We start from the raw sequence: 21,111 nt of genomic DNA on the forward strand, positions 1-21,111 counted from the left end.
CTCTGTGTGTATGAGGAGAAGATATGATCACTAGTATCACAGCGAACATCGGAATAGAAGATAAGACCAGCCTTATGGTTTGATTCCTCTTGCTTTATGTGTTTCCCACCTTGATCTGTCTTGGATTTGGGGGATCTGTCAGAAACTAGAGATGTGAGTTACCTGTTTTCAGCATATTTCTGGCTGTATTTCCTGTATTTTCTGGTTTATAAAGGTGGTGGCCGTGTTATCTGATACATAGATATTTAAAACTATTCATGGTGAATTTAGTTTTTAGCTTTACACAAATTCTTATTTGTCTCGTTTAAGGCTTTAGGACCCAAATTCTGCATGTTTGTTACCAAGACCACACACCCTGCTTTCTTATTATTTGCATTTGCCTTGTACATTTTTGCCTATTTATTTTTAGCCTTTCTGAATCACTTATTTTAGACTTATCTCACACATAAAACCCATAAAGGCGGATTTGTATTTATGACTTTCTCTCAAACTGTTTGTTAAACAGCCAAATTCGCCATAATAAAACAGTGTGCAACTCACCTATTTTTAATTTTTTAATTGAAACAATTGTACATATTTATGGGGTACAGCATGATGTTTTGATACATGTACACATTATGTAATAATCAAATCAGGGCATGCAGCATATCCATTGACTCATAACTTTATCATTTCTTTGTGGTGAAAACATTCAAAATCTCCTCTTCTACCTGTTTTGAAATATACAATGCAATGTTATTAACTATAGTTACCCTGCTGTGCAGTAGAACACCAGAACTTGTACCCATCGACTTTCTCTCTCCCTATTTCTCCCTCCTCCATACCCTCCCCACCTCTTGAAACCAGCATTCTGCTCTCTGCTTCTAGGAGATCAACTTCTTTAGGTTCCACATATGAGTGAGGTTATGCGGCGCTTGTCTTTTCTGTGCCTGGCATATTTCACTTAAGAGCATGTCTTCTAGGCTCTTCTATGTTGCCACAAATGACAGGATTTAATTACTTTTTGTAGCTCAATAATATTCTATTACATATCTATACATATCAGACTTTCATTATCCATTTGTCCATCAGTGAACAATTAGGTCGATTCCTTATCTTGGCTATTGTGGATAAATCCGCAGTAAACATGTGAGTACAGATATTTCTTCAATGTACTGATCTTATTTCCTTTGGATATATACCCTTACTGAGATTGCTGGATCATATATGGTAGTGCTATTAATTTTATTGTTTTAAGAGATGTTCAGCCTTTTTTCATCTATCTGTTGGTCATGGTTCATCTTTTTTTGAGAAATGTCTATTCAAGTTTTTACCCATTTTTAAACCAGAATCCTTTTATGTGTTTTTATTTGTTTTCTATTGAGTTCCTTATATGTTCTGTATATTAACCCTTTGTCAGTTGCATAGCTTAAAAACATTTTCTTGAATTCTGTAGGTTGTCTCTTCACTCTTGTTGATTTTTTCTTCACTGTGTAGAATTTAGTCTGATACAATCCCATTTGTCTATTTTTGCTTTTGTTGCCTGTGTTTTTGAGGTCTTATCAAAAAAAATTACTGCCGAGACCAATGCTATGAAGCATTTCACCTGTATTTTCTTGTAATAGTTTTATTGTTTTAGGTCTTACAGGAAAAAAAAATAGTAGGTGAGATAAACTCACATAATATGTTTATTTTATGTTAATAATGTGTTTAATTTCAAATGTCTTATTTTAAGTTATGTTTACATGTTATTTTTCTTTTACTGTTGTTCTTTTTCTTTTACATTTTCTTTGTGTTAGAGAAATTTATTTGTTCTGGAAGTTATTTTTTTGGGATGTCTATCAGGGGTGCCCAAGGGAGAGAATATAGTCATGAGTTCTTACTTTCTGTTTCTGGTTGGGCCAGTAAAGCCCCTTCCTCATCCTTCTTTTCTGGTTATCACTAGAGACAAACTAAAAACCATGTCTTCAGGCTGCTAAAAGCCTCAAACAAAACACGACAAAAACAAAATAAGGTGAGCTGGACACGCTCCAAAGTTCTCTTCCCTTGAATGAGTGCCTACTACTTGTTTTCTCTGATTTAAATGGTACCCTATTACCTTCGTGACAGTTAGTGTGCTTAATCTACTTTCTCTTTTCTAGAGCTACGCTGTTTTTGGAAGTTGTGTGAAATATACTTTGCTAGAAAATATATTTACATGAATGCTGGATTAAAACATCCTAGGCTCACATTTTTTCTTGCAGTTTCTTGACAGTGTCTCTCTATTCTTGTTTCCTGTGTTTCTTTCAAGAAGCCCGGTGCCGTATTGGCTTTTGTTTCATTGTGAGTAACACAGTGTGTGGCCAAAATAAATGAGAACACATGGACACAGGGAGGGGAATTCCAAACACTGGGGTCTATTGGGGGGAAAAGGGGAGGGCCAGTGGGAGGGGAGGTGGGGAGGAATAACCTGGGGAAAAATGCCAAATGTGGGTGAAGGGGAGAAAGGAAGCAAAGCACACTGCCATGTGTGTACCTACACAACTGTCTTGCATGTTCTGCTCATGTACCCCAAAACCTAAAATGCAATAAAAAATTTAAAAAAAAAAGGTTGATTTTTGTTTGCTTCTCAAGTCTAGTAGTTTTACTAAAATACGTCTGAGATTTGATCACTCTTGGCTTATTTTTCCAGATACATGCTAGTCTTTTTCACTGTCTAGATTTTTCTCTTCTTTCAAGATTGTTTCCCTGCCTCACAGTTTTAAATAGTAGCTCTGTTCCACTGTTACTATTATTTTTTTATTATTGTACTTTAGGTTCTGGAGTACATGTGCAGATCATGCAGGATCGTTGCATAGGAATCCACGTGGCAATGTGGTTTGCTGCCTCCATCCCCCGTCACCTACATCTGGCATTTCTCCCCATGTTCTCCCTCCCTGAACTCCCCACCCCGCCACTGTCCCTCCCTTGCCCCGCCTCCCTGCAACAGACCCCAGTGTGTGATGCTCCCCTCCCCATTCTTTTTCGTTTTCCTTAGGGAATTCACTAACTGAACTAATGGGAAATTCTTTTGAAGTTTCTGAGTATTTAGATTGATTTTCTCAATTTGTAGTTTAAAAAAATCATTTTTTGATATGCTGAAGTCAAATTTCCAAAATAAATACAGTAATATATATTATATATAATATTTAACTATGTATATACACAGATATGTACACACACACACCTACCTATCTACATACATACATGTGTAGACATGCTTTTCTTTGCCTGACTTCTGTATCTATCACTTCCCCTATTGACTTCTCTTTCTTTAATTTGGCTATTTTTACTTCTGTTCTCTATGTCCTTCTCTATATTTTAAGTTAAATTAGACACCTAGTTTACTTCTGTTATTTTATCTTTGTCTTTCTTGAGTGCAGCTTTCATTTCACATCTACTCATTGCTTGGACGCTTCTCATTTTGAGTCTGAAGTTCCAATTTAAGATTTTTTATGTTCAAACTGCTTAATTCACATTAGAGTGCCGTGTTACAGTTTGGGGGCTATTTGTCATCCTTCTGCTGGCTTTCTTTCTTCCTATCTTCCTTCCTCCTTCTCTCTTATTTATTTATTTAGTGGGGAAGAAATTTTTAATTAGAATAGTAATTTTAATTTTATCTTTTATAATGGTTTCGTAAAGATTAATCAGGATTTGGGTTAGCTCATTCCATTTCTCAGCTCAGATGTTCTCTTGGTTTTGTATTAGTGTAATTAAGTAGTTTCTTAATAGGTAGGGCCTCTGCAGGGGGACATCTGTCTGTTTGCCTGTGGCACTCTGCCTTTATCTTGAATGTTAACCTGAGCCACCTGCTGCCTTTACCTTAGGACATCGAGGGACTTTTCTTTTCCAAGGTGCCTGCTTTTCCCAAGAAGTATTGCCTTCCAAAAACTGCATTAGTCTTCAAATACCTTGCTTGCAATGCCGCAATCACCCACTCCTACCCTAATTCACCTTCATGATGCAAAGAAAATTAACATTTTAGAGCACAGACCTGAACATGTTCTTTCTTAGAATGTCTCAAATGTTCCCTGTTGTTTTTAGAGTAAAGTCTAGATTTCTTCACAGGGCGTAGCTCTTGATAATCCTTCTCCTGCTCACTTGGCCAACTTCATCTCTAGTATATTTCCACCCAGTCAGTTCTCCCCTCCCTCTGCGTTTGGCATACATTGCTCACTCTGCCTGCAGTGTCCTTTCCCTACTTGTCCACTTGGTGATCACACCGTACTTTTCCCATGCTCCACACAAAGGTCTGTGTCTCTGAGAGGTCACCCCTCACGTCTCCAGAGAAAGTTAATGGTTTTCTCACCTGTGGTTCTGGGTACCTTATATATTACTCTATAATAATGATCACCTTCTCATTAGATCTTATAGGTCTGGCTCTCTGTTGAGACAATTAATACGTGAGGAAAGCTTTATTTTATTCCCGTTCATGTCTGCAGTGCCAGGTGAGGGCAGATCCTGGCCGTCTCCCTTCTAGCAGGAGAGGTCCAGCCTTCTCCAGGCTATCTGTTGGTTATAATCAGATTGCCATTAGCTCCCAGCCTACTCTATGTGCTCTTGATCTGGAGCAAGGAAGAGGCTATTTTACCAGAAAGATCCCAGTTTCTCAGGGGGTTCACCTTTGTCTCTAGAATGTAGCCCTCAAAACTTAGGCTGTTGGTGAGATTTTGAAAACATTTGCTTTATTTAATTTCCTCAATGGTACTCTGATTCTTCAGGGAGAAGAGTTCAGATTGGCATTATCCTTCAATCCATATGTAGCAAGAAATGCCTTGGCATTTGTAGCATAAAGGTGAAAACGTATCTTTATTCTTAGCATAAGAGCAGGTCCCTTTCCCTTCCACTCTTGTGGTCTACTAGGTGTTTCAGGTGGTTTCTGAAAAGGTGAACCTCAGAGCCTGAAAATCTGCATTAACATCCTAGAGCTTTGAATGTGAATTTGGCGCTTTTGAAGTTGAACTTCGTTTAGCAGAGTTTTGCCATGTGAAACCACAGGGTGCAAGTTAAACTCTCATTTTCCTTAGTTATTGTGGTTACATGAATGTGCAGGAAAAGTGAAGGAATCTGCAATATTATCAAATATCTGTTTTTCCTAGAGAAGATCCTGAAGATCATTAAGGAGGCTGGATTTGAACTGACACAGGTGAAGCAAATTCTCCTAACTCCTGATCAAGCAGAGAAAATCTATTCAAAAATAACAGGAAAAGACTTTTATAAAGATTTATTGGAAATGTTATCTGAGTAAGTCTCTGGTACACGATTCTTTGCATTATATAAGTGGCAAATGTTCATTATAGAAACTTTGAAAAATACAAAACCTAATTAAAACATTTTATCTAGTCTCATTCATGAAAAGACATTCTGGTAATATTTGAGGTTCGTATTCTTTTTATTGCTTCCCTCCTTTCTCTTCCTTTCTCTCCCTCCTTCTGTCTCCCCTCGCTCCCCTTCCTTTTTGCCTTTTTTCCTTCTTCCTTCCTTCCTACTTTCCTTCCTTCTTTCCTGTTTCTCTAGGTCATCACATTGTATATAGAGCCTGCCTCAGTTCAAACCCCTGCTTGGCCAACACTGCCTGAGTTTCTTTATCGGTAGAATGGGGATAATAGTAGTATCCACCTAATAGGCTTGTTGTGAGGACTATGTAATTGATGTGTTGGAAGTACTTGGAACAGTGCATGACAGATATCAAACATTTGACAAATGTTATATATATTCACATATTTTTGTACATGTATTGATACCTTGTCAAACTATGTATACACAATGACATAAATATTATGATAAAAAATACACTCTTTTAAAACTTCCTTCTACATGATGGCTCTGTTACTGACAACACAGACCTCTGCAACCACTCCACAGGAATTAAAGGTGGACATTTATGGTTTCCTTAGTTCCAGGCCTTGTAACGAACTGTAGACACTTTATTTCATTTGACTTTTCTAATAACAACTCTATGAAGCAGTTTTACTAGAATTTCCACTTTGATTTTGGGAGAACAGAGGCCCAGGGCTAGAAGTTGTCTAGTCACAAAATCAATGTTCGACTGGGTCCTGACCCCAGCCAAACTGCCTTCAACTTCTGCTTTCCAAAACTCTCTTTTACACAGAGTTCATAATGATCTGAACCTCCTTACAGATTTACTAGGAGTTAAATATGTTTTTTTCTATTATCTATATTAAATATCAAAAAATTACATATACAGTCATGCTTTGCGGCACAATATTTCAGTCAATAATGAATTACATGTATAGCAGTGGTCCTGTAAGATTACAAAGGGGCTGGAAAATTCCTATTGCCTTAGTGACATCATGATCATTGTGATGTCATAACTCAATGCATTACCATTTCTGTTCATTTATGTTTAGATACACAGATACTTATGACTGTGTTGCATTGCCTACAGTATTCCATATAATAGCATCCTATACAGGTTTATAGCCCAGGAGCCATAGGCTATACCAGATAGCCTTGCTGCGTAAGAGAGTATTCTATCTAGGGCTCTGTAAGTATACTCTATGATGTCTGCACAACAATGAAATAACCTAATGTCACCTTTCTCAGAATGTATCTCCATTGTTAAAAGATATGTGACTACACACACACACACACACACACACACACAGGTATAAGATACGTATAAGAAGCCTCTTTAAATGCACACTTTTTCTTTTTTCAATTCCTGACCGTTTGTCAATGAGTTTAGGATGGCAGAATTTATAAAGTTAACATTTAATAGAACATAAGTGCTATTTAGATATAAATAATAAGCTGAAGACTAGGACTGCACCATGACAGCTTAGAAAACTAACTTTCATAACTGTTGCAAGTTGCATTTTCTGGGGAGTGGGAAGAGTTCCTTGCTCGGGCTATCGATTAAGGATGCCAGGAGGAAGAGAGGGAAAAGAAACAGGATGGGGATGAAGGAGAGTCACGAGGCAGTGCAGGCCAGAAAACAGCCTGTGTTGACCACAGCTAGACTGGTCTATCAGCATTGTCCAGTATTGGCTGAGATGGCCAGGCTGTTGTAGCCTCACATCAGTCAGTCACCTGAAGGCAGGCCAACCTGGCACTGAGGGTGGCCTGAGCGACGTGGCTGTCTGAACTGGAGGCAATCCCTGAAGGGGTAAGCGGATGCAGGACAACCATAACGCAACAAGTCCTGGGTGTATGGCAATGTCTCTATTTACAGACCTCAAAGTAGCAAAATAGTCAGACTTCATGGACAAATATTCTCTAGACTTAAATTATAGCACTTACCTGGCATATAAACCTGTTAGAAGAGGGAGAAATGAAAAAAAAGAAAGTACCTGGTTGCACTGATCAGGACAAAGAATAAAGAGGAGCTCCCTGGCCCAGGCTGCAGTGTTCTGTCATGAGACTGGTTTGCAGTGTCAATAGTTTTCAGTAGGCCGGGTCTTCTGAATTCATCGTTCTTTGCAGGGGTCCATCTATGGTCATGGTTCTGACAAAGTGGAATGCTGTTGCAAAATGGAGACTATTAATAGGCCCAACGGACCCAGAAGAAGCAAAAGTACTTTCCCCTGACTCCATCCGAGCCCAGTTTGGAATAAGTAAGTTGAGAAATATTGTCCATGGAGCATCTACTGTCTATGAAGCAAAAGAGGTTATTAATAGACTCTTTGAAGACTTTTCTTCTGAGAATCCTGAAGAAAATTAAAGTACATACTAGGAAGTACGTACCTGTTTAATTATTATTTTATTTTATTTGCTCGTTGCAGTGGCTGAGGCTAGGACAAGCCTTTCCTAAAAGAAAGCGGAACTTTTCCTAAATTCCTGAATCTTTATTTCCTGCTGGACACACCATGCTGTTGCATAGTAGCCCCTCAGCCTCAAAGCTGGGCCTTGTAGATGCTGATGACCTTAGGGATTCAGGTTGCTTGTAACCAGGCTGAGGATGCTGCATCCAGGCTGCAGAGATGGAGGCAGCAGGGCAAGCAGCGCACACGTTGGTTTGCATGCCTTGGTCTTGAGCTGTGGTGTCATTTATGTGGTGACATAAAAAGTCTCATGTTGGGAGGCCGAGGCGGGTGGATCACGAGGTCAAGAGATCAAGACCATCCTGGTCAACATGGTGAAACCGAGTCTCCACTAAAAATACAAAAAATTAGCTGGGCATGGTGGCGCGTGCCTGTAATCCCAGCTACTCGGGAGGCTGAGGCGGGAGAATTGCCTGAACCCAGGAGGCGGAGGTTGCGGTGAGCCGAGATCGCGCCATTGCACTCCAGCCTGGGTAACAAGAGCGAAACTCCGTCTCAAAAAGAAAAAAGTCTCATGTAGTCCCTCTCCTCAACTCCTTTCCACTTCTCCAGTTTGAATCAAAGTTTCTTTTTTTCAATTGATTCTAAAACAATGGGTGGGGACACATGTGCAGAACATGCAGGTTCATCACATAGGTCTACGTGTACCGTGGTGGTCTGCTGCACCCATTGACCTGTCCTCTAAGTTCCCTCCCCTCAGCCCCCATCTCCCAACAGGCCCTGGTACATGCTGTTCCCGTCTCTGTGTCCAAGCGTTCTCAATGTTAAACTCCCATTTGTGAGTGAGAACATGTAGTGTTTGGTTTTCTGTTCTTGCGTTACTTTGCTAAGGATGGTTACTTCCAGCTTCATTCATGTCTCTGCAAAGAGCATGATCTGGTCTCTTTTTATGGCTGTGTAGTATCCCATGGTGTATGTGTACCGCCTTTTCTTTATCCAGTCTATCATTGATGGGCATTTGGGTTGGTTCCATGTTTTTGCTATTGTAAATATTGCTGCAATACACATACGTGTGCATGTGTCTTTATGGAAGAGTGATTTATATTCCTTTGGGTATATACACAGTAGTGAGATTGTTGGGTTATGTGGTATCTCTGGTTGTAGATTCTTAAGGAATCGCCACCCTGTCTTCCACAATGGCTGAGCTAATTTACATTCCCACCAACAGTGTAAAAGCATTCCTATTTCTCCGCAGCTTCACCAGCATCTATTGTTTCCTGAGTTTTTAACAATCACCTGAATGGCCAAAGTTTTATCCAGCAACCTGTATTCTGTTCTCTAATTATTTGGACATTTAGAACCTACTAACTACCTCTTCATGATATATGATAATGTAATAGAAGAGTAGAAATCATAAAGCAAAAGGATATTGTTTCCATGCCTTGGCAAATAAGTACTTATTGGATAGAGGTCTGCAGAATAAGTAAGTTCATTGAATCTCCTGTTTACTAAACAGTGCAGGAGATGAAGGGCAAGATGGGTCACTTTGCTCATCAAACTGGCTTTCTTTATTTTCAAAGAGCAGGCTCACCAATGTCCACCACGTGGCTCTGGCTGCTGACTTGAATATGACCGCACAGCCTGTTTGTGTGTGGAGTGGTGTCTCCTCTTGGATGAGCCAAACTGAGAGTCAATTTCTAGAGCGTAAGGAAAAAGCACTGTGAAACTGAGAAACCCCTGCATACCCAACAAGCTTCTTTAGGGAGAGAAGAGTGAATTACTTTCTTAGTATTGTCATTTAGGATATAATTTTCCTAGTGTGTTGACACATCAGGTGTATAAAATAAAAGTTACTTCTAGCATAACACAGTTTATTTCAAAAGTCTGACTCAATAGCAGACCAAGGCATGATTTCACAGCCCATGGAAATTTATGTTGGGAAAATATGTATCATATGTCTACTTGAACTGTGGGTTCTTGATTAATACAAAACTAGTTGATGAAGGTTGCTACCTTCAGGAAATGCAAATCTAATGGAGTGATGAAACTCACAGACACAGCATTTAATCATCACCACCACCAGGCATGTCGGTGAAGAGTGGCTGGCAGGGTGGGGCTGTCATTGAAGCTACACTCTGTTTATAGCTTCTGTTGCTTCTCCCGTCTCTCTCCTAACATCCACATATCCCTCCCTTTGGTGATGGGGGAAGCAATAGGACTGATATAGGGGATTTCCAATTAGTGGAATTCAGTGCTGAATTGGCAGGTATATGTTCCATCGTTAGGAGCTGGAGAAAGTAAGAAATGAAATAGACCTTGAAGAATGGGTAGCATTTTCAAAATCAGAGATGAGGAAACAAGAAAGAGAATTCACTTTTGAAAGTTTTTAAGCAACTGTAGATCTACATGTGTGTGTATATATATTTATGTACATATATACTGACACGCATAGACATTTTGCTGGTTCCTGTCTTACTATGTATACTACACCGTGTCAGATCACTCTGAGGGCTGGTATTGTGGGTCTGTTTCAGACATTCAGGAATCATTTGCTTAGCCCATTTCATATGCTGGAAACTGTTGCAGGGATGAATATATGCAGTCCTTGTTCCTGGCCTAAAGGAACTAATGACTCCAAGAGCAAGGGATAGAAAATGAACGTGTGTCTTAGGGTAACTAGAGGTAAGCATGAGTTCTTTGGGCAGATGCATACAGGAAGTGGAGAGAGGGGGAATGAAATGCAAAACTATCCAGGCAGGGGGCATTGCAATAATCAAAATGAACTATGATAAAGCCTGGGCTAATTTAGAAAAAAATAAGCTTTGTCATAAGTGGAATGATCAGATAAGTCTTAGAAGTCTGCATGGCATCCACAGTTCTGATTGACTAGCACTCTACCGAATAAGTGGGAAAAGAGAAAGCTTCTTAACTTGAGTACCTGAAAAAAGGATCTAACCATTCCTAGACAGGGGCCCAGAAGAGAGAAGCAAGTTAGAGGGAAATACTATGAGTTGTGTCTTGCTCATGTTAGGTAGAGAGCATTTTAATGGAGTGTAAGTCAAACTCGCAGAGCAGGGACATCAAGAATGATTCACTGAAGTGGTGTCAGCAACATGGTGAGGAAGACAGCTCTAAGCTCCTGTCCTTCTATAGGAATGTTGAATAAACAACCAGAGACTGTCAGAACCAAATTTGTCAGAACCTGGAAAATAATCAAGGGTTCACAGCAACCAAAAGAATGCTGGGGCCGGGCGCGGTGGCTCAAGCCTGTAATCCCAGCACTTTGGGAGGCCGAGGCGGGTGGATCACGAGGTCAAGAGATCGAGACCATCTTGGTCAACGTGGTGAAACCCCGTCTCTACTAAAAATACAAAAAATTGGCTGGGCATGGTGGCGCGTGCCTGTAATCCCAGCTACTCGGGAGGCTGAGGCAGGAGAATTGCCTGAACCCAGGAGGCAGAGGTTGTGGTGAGCCGAGATCACGCCATTGCACTCCAGCCTGGGTAACAAGAGCGAAACTCCGTCTCAAAAAAAAAAAAAAAAATGCTGGATCAACACAAAGGCAACTTAAGAATGTTATGAAAGCTGTGTGGCACTTTTGCTTGTCCCACAACTCCAGCTTGAAGACCGCAGTCTGTGTTCCCAGGCCGGGACCCTATCTCTGGTTCCAGAGAGAAGAGAGCAGATCTGATTCACAAATGATAGTGTTTGTGTGTTTTAACCTTTCTGCAGCCTGGGACAAGGTATTCATCTCTGTTTTACCTGACTGGGAAACCATTCAGGGTGGAAAAAGAGTGAGCATTGCTTGGAAACAGTGCACAGTGATAGAAAAACCCACAGTCAGTTTGGGCTGGTGGGAATGGAAAATGGTACATCTTCTGAGTACTTGTGTGGTACAGTTTCTTAAAATGTTAAACATAGAATCATTATTTGACTTATCAGTTCTACTCCTAGGTGTATTCCCAAGAGAACTGAAAACAGGGACTCAAACATACACTTGTACGCTAATGTTTATAGAAAAAGTATTCACAATAGCCAAAAGGCAGAAACCACCCAAGTGTCCATTAACAGAACAATGAACAAAGTGTGGTATAAACATACAACGAATATTTTTTGGCCATTAATAAATAAATATTATTTAGCCAAGGAATAAAGTATTGATACATACTGCAACATGGATGAATATCAAAAACATTTTGCTAAATGAAATGTCAGACACAGAAGAATGCATACTGTATGTTTCTGCTTGTATGAGGTACCTAGAATAGGCAACTATAGAAATAAAAAGTAAATTATAGACTTGGGGATGAAGAAAGGATGAAATTGTAAGTTATTGTTTAATGGATACAGAGTTTTTTTAAGTTAACAAAGTATTTTGGAAATAGTTTGTGGTAACATTTGCAAACCATGTAAATGTCACTAATACCATTGATTTGTACACTTAATGGTTGTGATGACAATTTTATACACACACACGCTGACATACTGCCAGGACAAAGAAAAGGAACAAAAATAGGGAAATAAGAATTATTTTTCAGACAAGCACAAAAGCTCTTGCAAGATAAGTCTTCAAAACCCCTTCTAAAATGATATAAAATTAGACTAGTTTTACATTTTAAAAGAAAATGCATGTAATCCTAACATCGAAACCCTTGATTAAAAGTAAGGCTTCATGGTGGGAGTATATATTAGTTCAACCATTGTGAGAGACAGTGTGCTGATTCCTCAGATACCTAGGACCAGAAATACCATTTGACCCAGCAATCCCATTACTGATATATACCCAAAGGAATATAAATCCTTCTATTACAAAGATACATGCACGTGTATGTATATTCATGGCAGAACTATTCACAATAGCAGAGACATAGACTCAGTCTAAATGCCCACCAGTGATAGACTGGATAAAGAAAATGTGGTACGTATATGGCATGGAATACTATGCAGCCGTAAAAGGGAATGAGATCATGTCCTTTGCAGGGACATGGTCACAGTTGGAAGCCATTATCCTCAGCAAACTAATACAGAAACAGAAAACCAAACACTGCATGTTCTCACTTATACGTGGGAGCTGAAAGACGAGAACACACGGACACATGGTGGGGAACAACCCACATTGGAGCCTGCCGGTGGGAGCTGGGAGAGGGAGAGCATCAGGAAGAATAGCTAATGGATGCTGGGCTTAACACCTAGGTGACGGGATGATCTGTGCCGCAAACCCCCATGACGCACCTTCACCTACGTAACAAAGCTGCACATCCTGTACACATACCCATGAACTTAAAATAAAGTTGAAGAAAAAGAAGTAAGCTTTTAATAAAGCTCTTAAAGAGATAGTACATAAAGGAAATTTTGTTTCAAACAAGATACAGCAATAGCAATAACAACGATCTCCCTAAACTCTTTCTTCATTCATCTTATTAAGTGCGTTCTGTCTTTTTCCTAGGAACTTGGAGAAGATAATACAAAGTTCACATCGACATATAGTCATTCGGCACAGCTTCCTGGGAGGAATAATAAGAAAAACATGCTTTGAAGGAAGACTCATCTCAAGATACAAAAATGCATGGCTATGCATAATAACAATAAAAACGTTATCCCCGAGCAAATCTTAATGTTTATTTTTCCCAGATCTTCCAGAAAAGATTTAAGGTATATAAATGCACACAATACGGCCGGGCGCGGTGGCTCACGCCTGTAATCCCAGCACTTTGGGAGGCCGAGGTGGGTGGATCACGAGGTCGAGAGATCGAGACCATCCTGGTCAACATGGTGAAACCCCGTCTCTACTAAAAATACAAAAAATTAGCTGGGCATGGTGGCGCGTGCCTGTAATCCCAGCTACTCAGGAGGCTGAGGCAGGAGAATTGCCTGAACCCAGGAGGCGGAGGTTGCAGTGAGCCGAGATCGCGCCATTGCACTCCAGCCTGGGTCACAAGAGCGAAACTCCGTCTCAAAAAAAATAAATAAATAAAATAAAAATAAATGCACACAATACACAACAGGATAATTGAGGGAAGAATGTGGAATGTAGGGAAGAAGAGAGTAGATGAGGTCAAATAAAGCCAAAAGTGGAGGTAAATACAAATGCATGCTGCCTAATGTATACTTAAAAAATTGGTCAAAATTTTTACTCTAAACTTTCTTGCAGAAAAGATGACATACAGACTCATATAATTTACAAGCTATAATACAGTGCAGGCAGTAAACCTAACTCTCTGATTGTAAGATAATACAAGAAGGTAATAGGCCAATTTTCTTTTTGTTTATTTTCCGCTCTCACGATGTACTCTGAATGATGTTTTCTGTAGTGATATGCTCTTAAGCCCATAGCCAGAGTAATATGTGGTTCCCGTCATGTTAGCTGTGACACCCTCCTTTTCATTCCACTCAGGGGAAATATTAGGTTGCAAATGAGTGAGAACAATGTTGTGAAATGGTTAAGTTTCCAGTCTAAGTTCTTAACTCTAATGTTAATAAAATTAAGACACTCACAAGCTTTGATCCTTCCACATGAGTAACAGATCACTCACTGCAATACTTTCACATTCCAACATAATGTTTGCGAAGCATGCCTGTGAACAGAGTTAAATTATGCAAAATCGAGTTATGCACATGGAAGTTATCCGCAAGGATACTTCTCAATCTTTCTCCAGAATGCATTACAAAAATAAGATAAATCAATTATTGGCTTGCTTTAGATTGTACAGAGAAATAAGTGCAGTAAATGTTTTCAGTTTCCCCACTTCTTCACGTTCCCTGCTCCCACATCTTGAATATTATTGTCTGCTGCTTTACATGGCCTAATAGTATTTGGATTTTCATAATACAATGTGCTAAGTGGCACACTCCTATTGCCTCAAGACTGGTCCAGACCACAGTGGTTGAACTAATTTACACTCCCACTAACAGTGTAAAAGCGTTCCTATTTCTCCACATCCCCTCCAGCATCTGTCTCCAGGTTTTTTAATGATCGCCATTCTGACTGGCATGAGATGGTATCTCAGTGTAGTTTTCATTTGTATTTCTCTAATGACCACTGATGATGAGCTTTTTTTTCATGTTTGTTGCTTGCATGAAAGTCCTCTTTTGAAAAATGTCTGTTCATATCCTTTGCCCACTTGATGGATGCAGCAAACCACAATGGCACGTATATACCTATGTAACAAACCTGCACAATCTGTCCGTGTAACCTGTAACTTAAAAAAATATATGTATATATAAAATGGTCCAGACCTTTGAATGCCTTGGGAAAGACTCTCTTAAAAGTGATACCGTATTTCACCAGAAGATGGCAAGGTACACTCAGTTGTGTGTCTATGTGACTAAAGCTGGATAGAGATTTCACACACAAGACATAGAGAAAGGCCATTTCTTTCGAGTGGAAGTAGCCAGAAATCTAATAATCAATGTGTAAAGAGAAATTAGAGCTCGTCTTGGTCTCGAGGTGATTGCATTTAGTGGGTGGAACACAGCAGCAAGGGGCAGGCATGTAAGGACTGGGGATAGCAGCACTTGGAAATATCTTCCTGCCCTGGGGGAGAAAAATTTGAAAAGGCTAGAAAGTCACCAGGTCTTCTGCTAAATGGTCTGGCCTTGAATTTCGGCTAAACTTTAGGTAGTAAAAGCATGGCCTGGGCCACTGTGGCTGAGGAAAGTAAGGCCTGAAAAATCAGTAGGAAAAATTGGAGCTCGGGGCTGAGAACTGTCAGCACATGAGATACTTATGAAGGTGGGGATGTGCGTCCCATTCCCTTCTGCACAGCTGTCTTCTGGGATGGGCTCAGTAAGTAGGCCATGGGACAGCTGTGCAGAAAGCACCTCTATTCCAACAGCAAACACATGAGGATAACTTTGCTGGGAAGAGGTCAGTGTCTACATGAATTTCCCCGGACAGAACAGTCCCCATTCTTTTTTTTTTTTTTTTTTTTTTTTTTGAGACGGAGTTTTGCTCTTGTTACCCAGGCTGGAGTGCAATGGTGCCATCTCGGCTCACCACAATCTCCACCTCCTGGGTTCAGGCAATTCTCCTGTCGCAGCCTGCCGAGCAGCTGGGATTACAGGCATGTGCCACCATGCCCAGCTAATTTTTTGTATCTTTAGTAGAGACGGGGTTTCACCATGTTGACCAGGATGGTCTCGATCTCTTGACATCGTGATCCACCCGCCTCAGCCTCCCAAAGTGCTGGGATTACAGGCTTGAGCCACCGCGCCCGGCCCAGTCCCCATTCTTTAGTACTGACTCAGTCGTGCACCTTGACCCTAAAGCCAGAGTCTCTTTGATGGCTGCACTCAGTCCAGTTCTGTGACAGGACACTCAAAGCATTCTTGATTAGAGCCTAATGCTCTCCAGCACTTTCTTTGGATGGCTTATGGAAAATGAATAGATTTTGTAAAATATGCCATCCTCTATTTGTAGCCCGCTAGCTGGACAGTCTTGGTGCCCTTTCTGGATACTGAAAGGGATTCCTGACACTGATGCCTATCTGAACTGTGTCTGAACCTGCTCATCCATTGGAAGCTACTTTGGATGACCTCCAAAGCCAGACGTCTTATGCTTTCCAAAAAGGGAGAAACATGACTCGGCAATTGTCTACTGATTTTCAGCTGCTGAAATACTTCAGTGCTATAATAAATGCTTTGAACTATTAGAATTAACATTAAAATGTTAATGAATTTTTAAAGTCCATCAGTTTGAATCCACAGTTTTATTTTAGATTTATTTTGGTACCATGGCAAAATTTTATTCATGATACCATTTTTTGGCTTAACTTCAGTTCTTTGCACCTTGTTGTATTATTCAAGTTCTTATAATTTTATGAGATTTAGGAATACTCCTTGATTATAAGCTCTCCCTGTGAGCTGAATTTAATTGTTTATAAACAATTTAATTGTTTTCCCTTTTCATAACATGTCATTAAAATGAGCCATACTAGCCATTATAAAGTTGTTCTTATTGAGATACTGCAGCTGCATGTTTTAGTTCTAAAATTGTTCTCGTACAAATTTCACAACTAAACATATTAGAATTATGATGTAAAGGCAAAATTACCTACTATGACTTTGCTCTTGCCATGAATTACCTCTTTAAAAATATTTTCTTACATTTCAGTGAAAGAGATTTCTCTCAGGTAGCAGAGCAAATAAATACCGTAAGATCTGTAGTGGTGATCAACATACTCTTTGTTCAATAAGTTTGAAAAGAAAAAGACATGAAAAAGCATGGAGATAAAAGTCCAAGGCTGAGGGATTAGTGTATGGCTTCCGGTTACAGAAATTGACAGAGACATTCTGTTTCTTGACACTCCCTTATAGATTGTGCTGGAAAAATGAGGTGGCCAAATTTTAATATTTTCATGATTGTCAAGTGTGATGACCATAAGAATATAAATCGCAACCTCCAATTGTAGGGGCCATATTGACAAGGATTCTAGCTCTGCACCCTGAAGTTTATTGCCACCTTTGCAGCAAGACCACACTACCTATGGGTCGCTCCCACTCAGAGACAGAGCACAACAGAATACTTAGAGCTGTCCCTGGGAGAAGAGGGACCCCTTTGACAGATGACCCCCTTGACCCCTCAAGACGCCCAAGTAGCCTTGACACACCTTCCTGAGACGTTGCAGCAGTCCGGAATGCTTCTACTCAACCTTTCTTCTCTCTTTCCTCTCCCCATCACTCAGGGTGGGCGACCATTGTGTTCTGGCAGCTCTCCCAGCCCTACTCAGATCCCTCACCATTCTCTCCCACAGGCACTTTGCACATTTAATTCTGTTTTGGCAATTGCTTCTCTGAGGAACCAGAGGAAAACATATATAAGCAAGGGAATAGTTTTCAAATTAGCATGTCTAAATGTTTTTAAACCAAGCTACATTCTAAATATATCCATGTCTGATAATATTTTTGAAGTGTCTGATAATTATAAAAGTAACACATGTTCATTAGACAAAATACAGAAAACATTTATGCCTTGCACTCTTTCGCACTCTTTTATTACAACATTTTTTATGGTCTTGAGTATTGAATAATGAAGGAAAGTATTTGTGTCCCAAACTCCTATCCTACCCTGGCATGACATGAGAACCACATTTAAAAGTCCGTTTTCACTGTGCATAAGCTCCTTAGTTTAACTAGATCCCATTTGTCTATTTTGGCTTTTGTTGTCCGTGCTTTTGGTGTTTTAGTCATAAAGTCTTTGCCCATGCCTATGTCCTGAATGGTATTGCCTAGGTTTTCTTCTAGGGTTTTTATGGTGTTAGGTCTTATGTTTAAGTCTTTAATACATCTGGAGTTAATTTTTGTATAAGGTGTAAGGAAGGGATCCAGTTTCAGCTTTCTGCATATGGTTAGTCAGTTTTCCCAACACCATTTATTAAATAGGGAATCCTTTCCCCACTGCTTTTTTTGTCAGGTTTGTCAAAGATCAGATGGTTGTAGATGTGAGGCATTACTTCTAAGGCCTCTGTTCAGTTCCATTGTTCTATATGTCTGTCTTGGAACTAGTACCATGCTGTTTTGATTACTGTAGCCTTATAGTATAGTTTGAAGTCAGGCAGCATGATGCCACCAACTTTTTTTTTTTTTGCAATCTACCCATCTGACAAAGTGCTAATATCCAGAATCAAAAAGAATTTAAACAAATTTACAAGAAAAAAACAAAGAACCGATCAAAAAGTGGGCAAAGGATATGAACAGACACTTCTCAAAAGAAGACATTTATGCAGCCAACAAACATATGAAAAGAAGCTCATCATCACTGTCATTAGAGAAAGGCAAATCAAAACCAGGTTGAGATAACTGTGATCATTAAAAAATCAGGAGACAACAGATGCTGGAGAGAATGTGGAGAAACAGGAACACTTTTACACTGTTGGGAGTGTAAATTAGTTCAACCATTGTGGAAGACAGTGTGGCGATTCCTCAAGGATCTAGAAACAGAAATACCATTTGACCCAGCAATCCCATTACTGGGTATATACCCACAGGATTATTAATCATTCTATTATAAAGACACATGCACATATATGTTTATTGTGGCATGGTTCACAATAGCAAGGACTTGGAACCAACCCAAATGCCTATCAATGATAGACTGGAAAAAGAAAATGTGGCACATATACACTATGGAATACTATGCAGCCATAAAAAAAGATGAGTTCATGTTCTTTGCAGGGACATGGATGAAGCTGGAATGCATCATTCTCAGCAAACCGACCTAAGAACAGAAAACCAAACATGGCATGTTTTCACTCATAAGTGGGTGTTGAGCAATGACAACACATGGACACAGAGAAGGGAACATTACACACTGGGGCCTGTCAGGGGGTGAGTGGCTAAGGGAGGGACAGCATTAGGAGAAATACCTAATGTAGATGATGGGGTGATGGATGCAGCAAACCACCATGGCACATGTATGCCTATGTAACAAACCTGCATGTTCTGCACACATACCCTGGAACTTAAAGTATAATTTAAAAAGTCATTTTTCACAAATTATTGGTTAAATAAACTCTGATACATCCAAATTATGCAACTGTGCAATATAAACCTACTGTTGCATTCTTCACATGCAGCAACTTTCATACTACCTTATCAAGTTCCTACACAAAACACAAAGAAAGCCCAGAGGAATTCACACCCATATGCTAATTTTGACGTTTTGAGTAGCTACTTTGACATTTTGTGTGTTTTTGTTTTATCTTATTTTTTGCTTATCTCTGTTGTCTGAACAATAAGGGGGGATATTCCATTGATATCCTAGAGTTCAGCCTCTTCTTTGGGGTACTTTAAATTAAAGTAGATCTATCTCGGGTAATTCATTTATCTGGAGAACATGGCATGCTTCCTTGTCAGTTAAATCACACAATTGACAATTAACTGATATTATGGTTAATAATCTTTCTATGGTGATAAATGAGTAGTCCCTCTAGCAGCCCAGATTTATGTTACCAAAAAATCAGTGCACTTTGGACCAGTAAATTAAAATTCAGGAAATTTGAGGGCCCAGATCTGTCTCTAACTTTGTGCAAGAAATCAGACAAACTTACACAGCCATTCTCCAACAAGCGAGATGATGACTTCTGAGGTCTCATTCAGCCTTTTAATTCCATGATTCCAAATAACCATTTTTGCTTTTTGAATTGGTGATAGTAGCAGGTAGAAACTTGCAGTTAAAAATGTGCCCTTCTTTTTTATTCAGGGACTGGTTCCCCCCGGCCAGAAACACCCTTAAGCTAGTAAGGGTTTTTTTTTTTGTAAAAATGCAATAGACAATCTTATAGGTATACAAGGAGAGAAACCAAAAGTGGGGTCAGACTGCATTGGTTTAGAACTGGGAAGTAAGAACTAAGGCTATTTATGTAATTTCTCATATATCTTAAAAGGAGGCTAGGCAGGGAGCATCTATTGGCAGCTCTGCTATACTCTAAGTCTTCAGTTCCTGTAGTTAACCAGTTATGTTATTAAGTTTGATTCACTAAAAATGGAGGTTATATAGGCTTTTCCGGCAGTTAAGAAATCTGTCTATCTATCTATCTACCTATCTATCTATCCATCCATCCATCCATATATCTATCCTCTGTCTAACCATTCATCCATTTATCTATATACTTTGAGGTGCTCAAATCACTGTGTCCCAGCTGCCAGGAGTGTAGGAAGTGCTAAGAATATTGTCAGCTGATGGCTCACAGATGAAGGGAGGAGGTTTGCCCAAAGTGGCCACCAGTTCCAACTTTAAATTTATAACAAATATGTGGAAGGAGAAACAATCTTAGTGAGGGGTTGGAAAGTCAGCATTTCCATATACCGATGGTCAAAGGATTCTGGGGCATAATTGACAACATAATCAAGAATTTTCCTTGCTGAGCATACTCCTTGGCCCAACAATGCTTTTTAAACAAATGTATCCCAAGGTACTGATGAAGGATGTGCACAGATGTTTGGCTATTGAGATGTTTACTCAGTATGATCGGTTAGTAAACATCCTGAGTACCCAATAGCTCATGGGTTTGTTGAGCAATGCATGCTATGGAATATACCACAGCTCTCAGAAATGAGGTGGTATCCACTTTCTTGACATGAAAACTTATCTCAATAAGGTACCAAGCAAAGGAGGCAGGTTATAAAACACGTGTATAGTGGGTTCCTAGTTTTATTTGTTCAAATCATTTTATAAGTGCGTAAGAAACACCTGGAGAATCATATGCCAAAATACTAATAGTGATTACCTCTGTGTAGTAGAGAGTAGGATTAGATAGGATTTTATTTCCTTTTGACATTTTGCATTTATCGAATGCCTTATAAAGAACACGTGCTTACTGTGTTACCAAAAGGCCAATAAAATTGTTTTTTAAATAAATGCCTCCAATTATCCACAAGCATGACATTTGTT

At 39.6% G+C, this 21,111-nt stretch overlaps 1 protein-coding gene across 6 annotated transcripts in view; it reads left to right on the forward strand.

Annotated features, from left to right (window-relative positions):
- NME8 (NME/NM23 family member 8) overlaps positions 1 to 13,330 on the forward strand; it is a 52,864-nt gene extending 39,534 nt beyond the window's left edge. For 5 of the 6 annotated variants that reach the window (XM_054237002.2, XM_035253190.3, XM_035253195.3 and 2 more), the window contains 3 exons: positions 5,097 to 5,241; positions 7,444 to 7,696; positions 13,168 to 13,330. In XM_054237002.2, coding sequence (XP_054092977.1) covers positions 5,097 to 5,241; positions 7,444 to 7,681 — 383 coding nt within the window. In that variant the 3' untranslated portion in view covers positions 7,682 to 7,696; positions 13,168 to 13,330. The remainder of the gene's footprint in view (positions 1 to 5,096; positions 5,242 to 7,443; positions 7,697 to 13,167) is intronic. The other variant, XM_035253194.3, reaches the window with a different exon arrangement.
- The last annotated feature ends 7,781 nt before the right edge of the window (positions 13,331 to 21,111 follow it).

This window comes from Callithrix jacchus, chromosome 11 (genome assembly GCF_049354715.1).
Source record: "Callithrix jacchus isolate 240 chromosome 11, calJac240_pri, whole genome shotgun sequence".
NCBI classification, from domain to species: domain Eukaryota; kingdom Metazoa; phylum Chordata; class Mammalia; order Primates; family Cebidae; genus Callithrix; species Callithrix jacchus.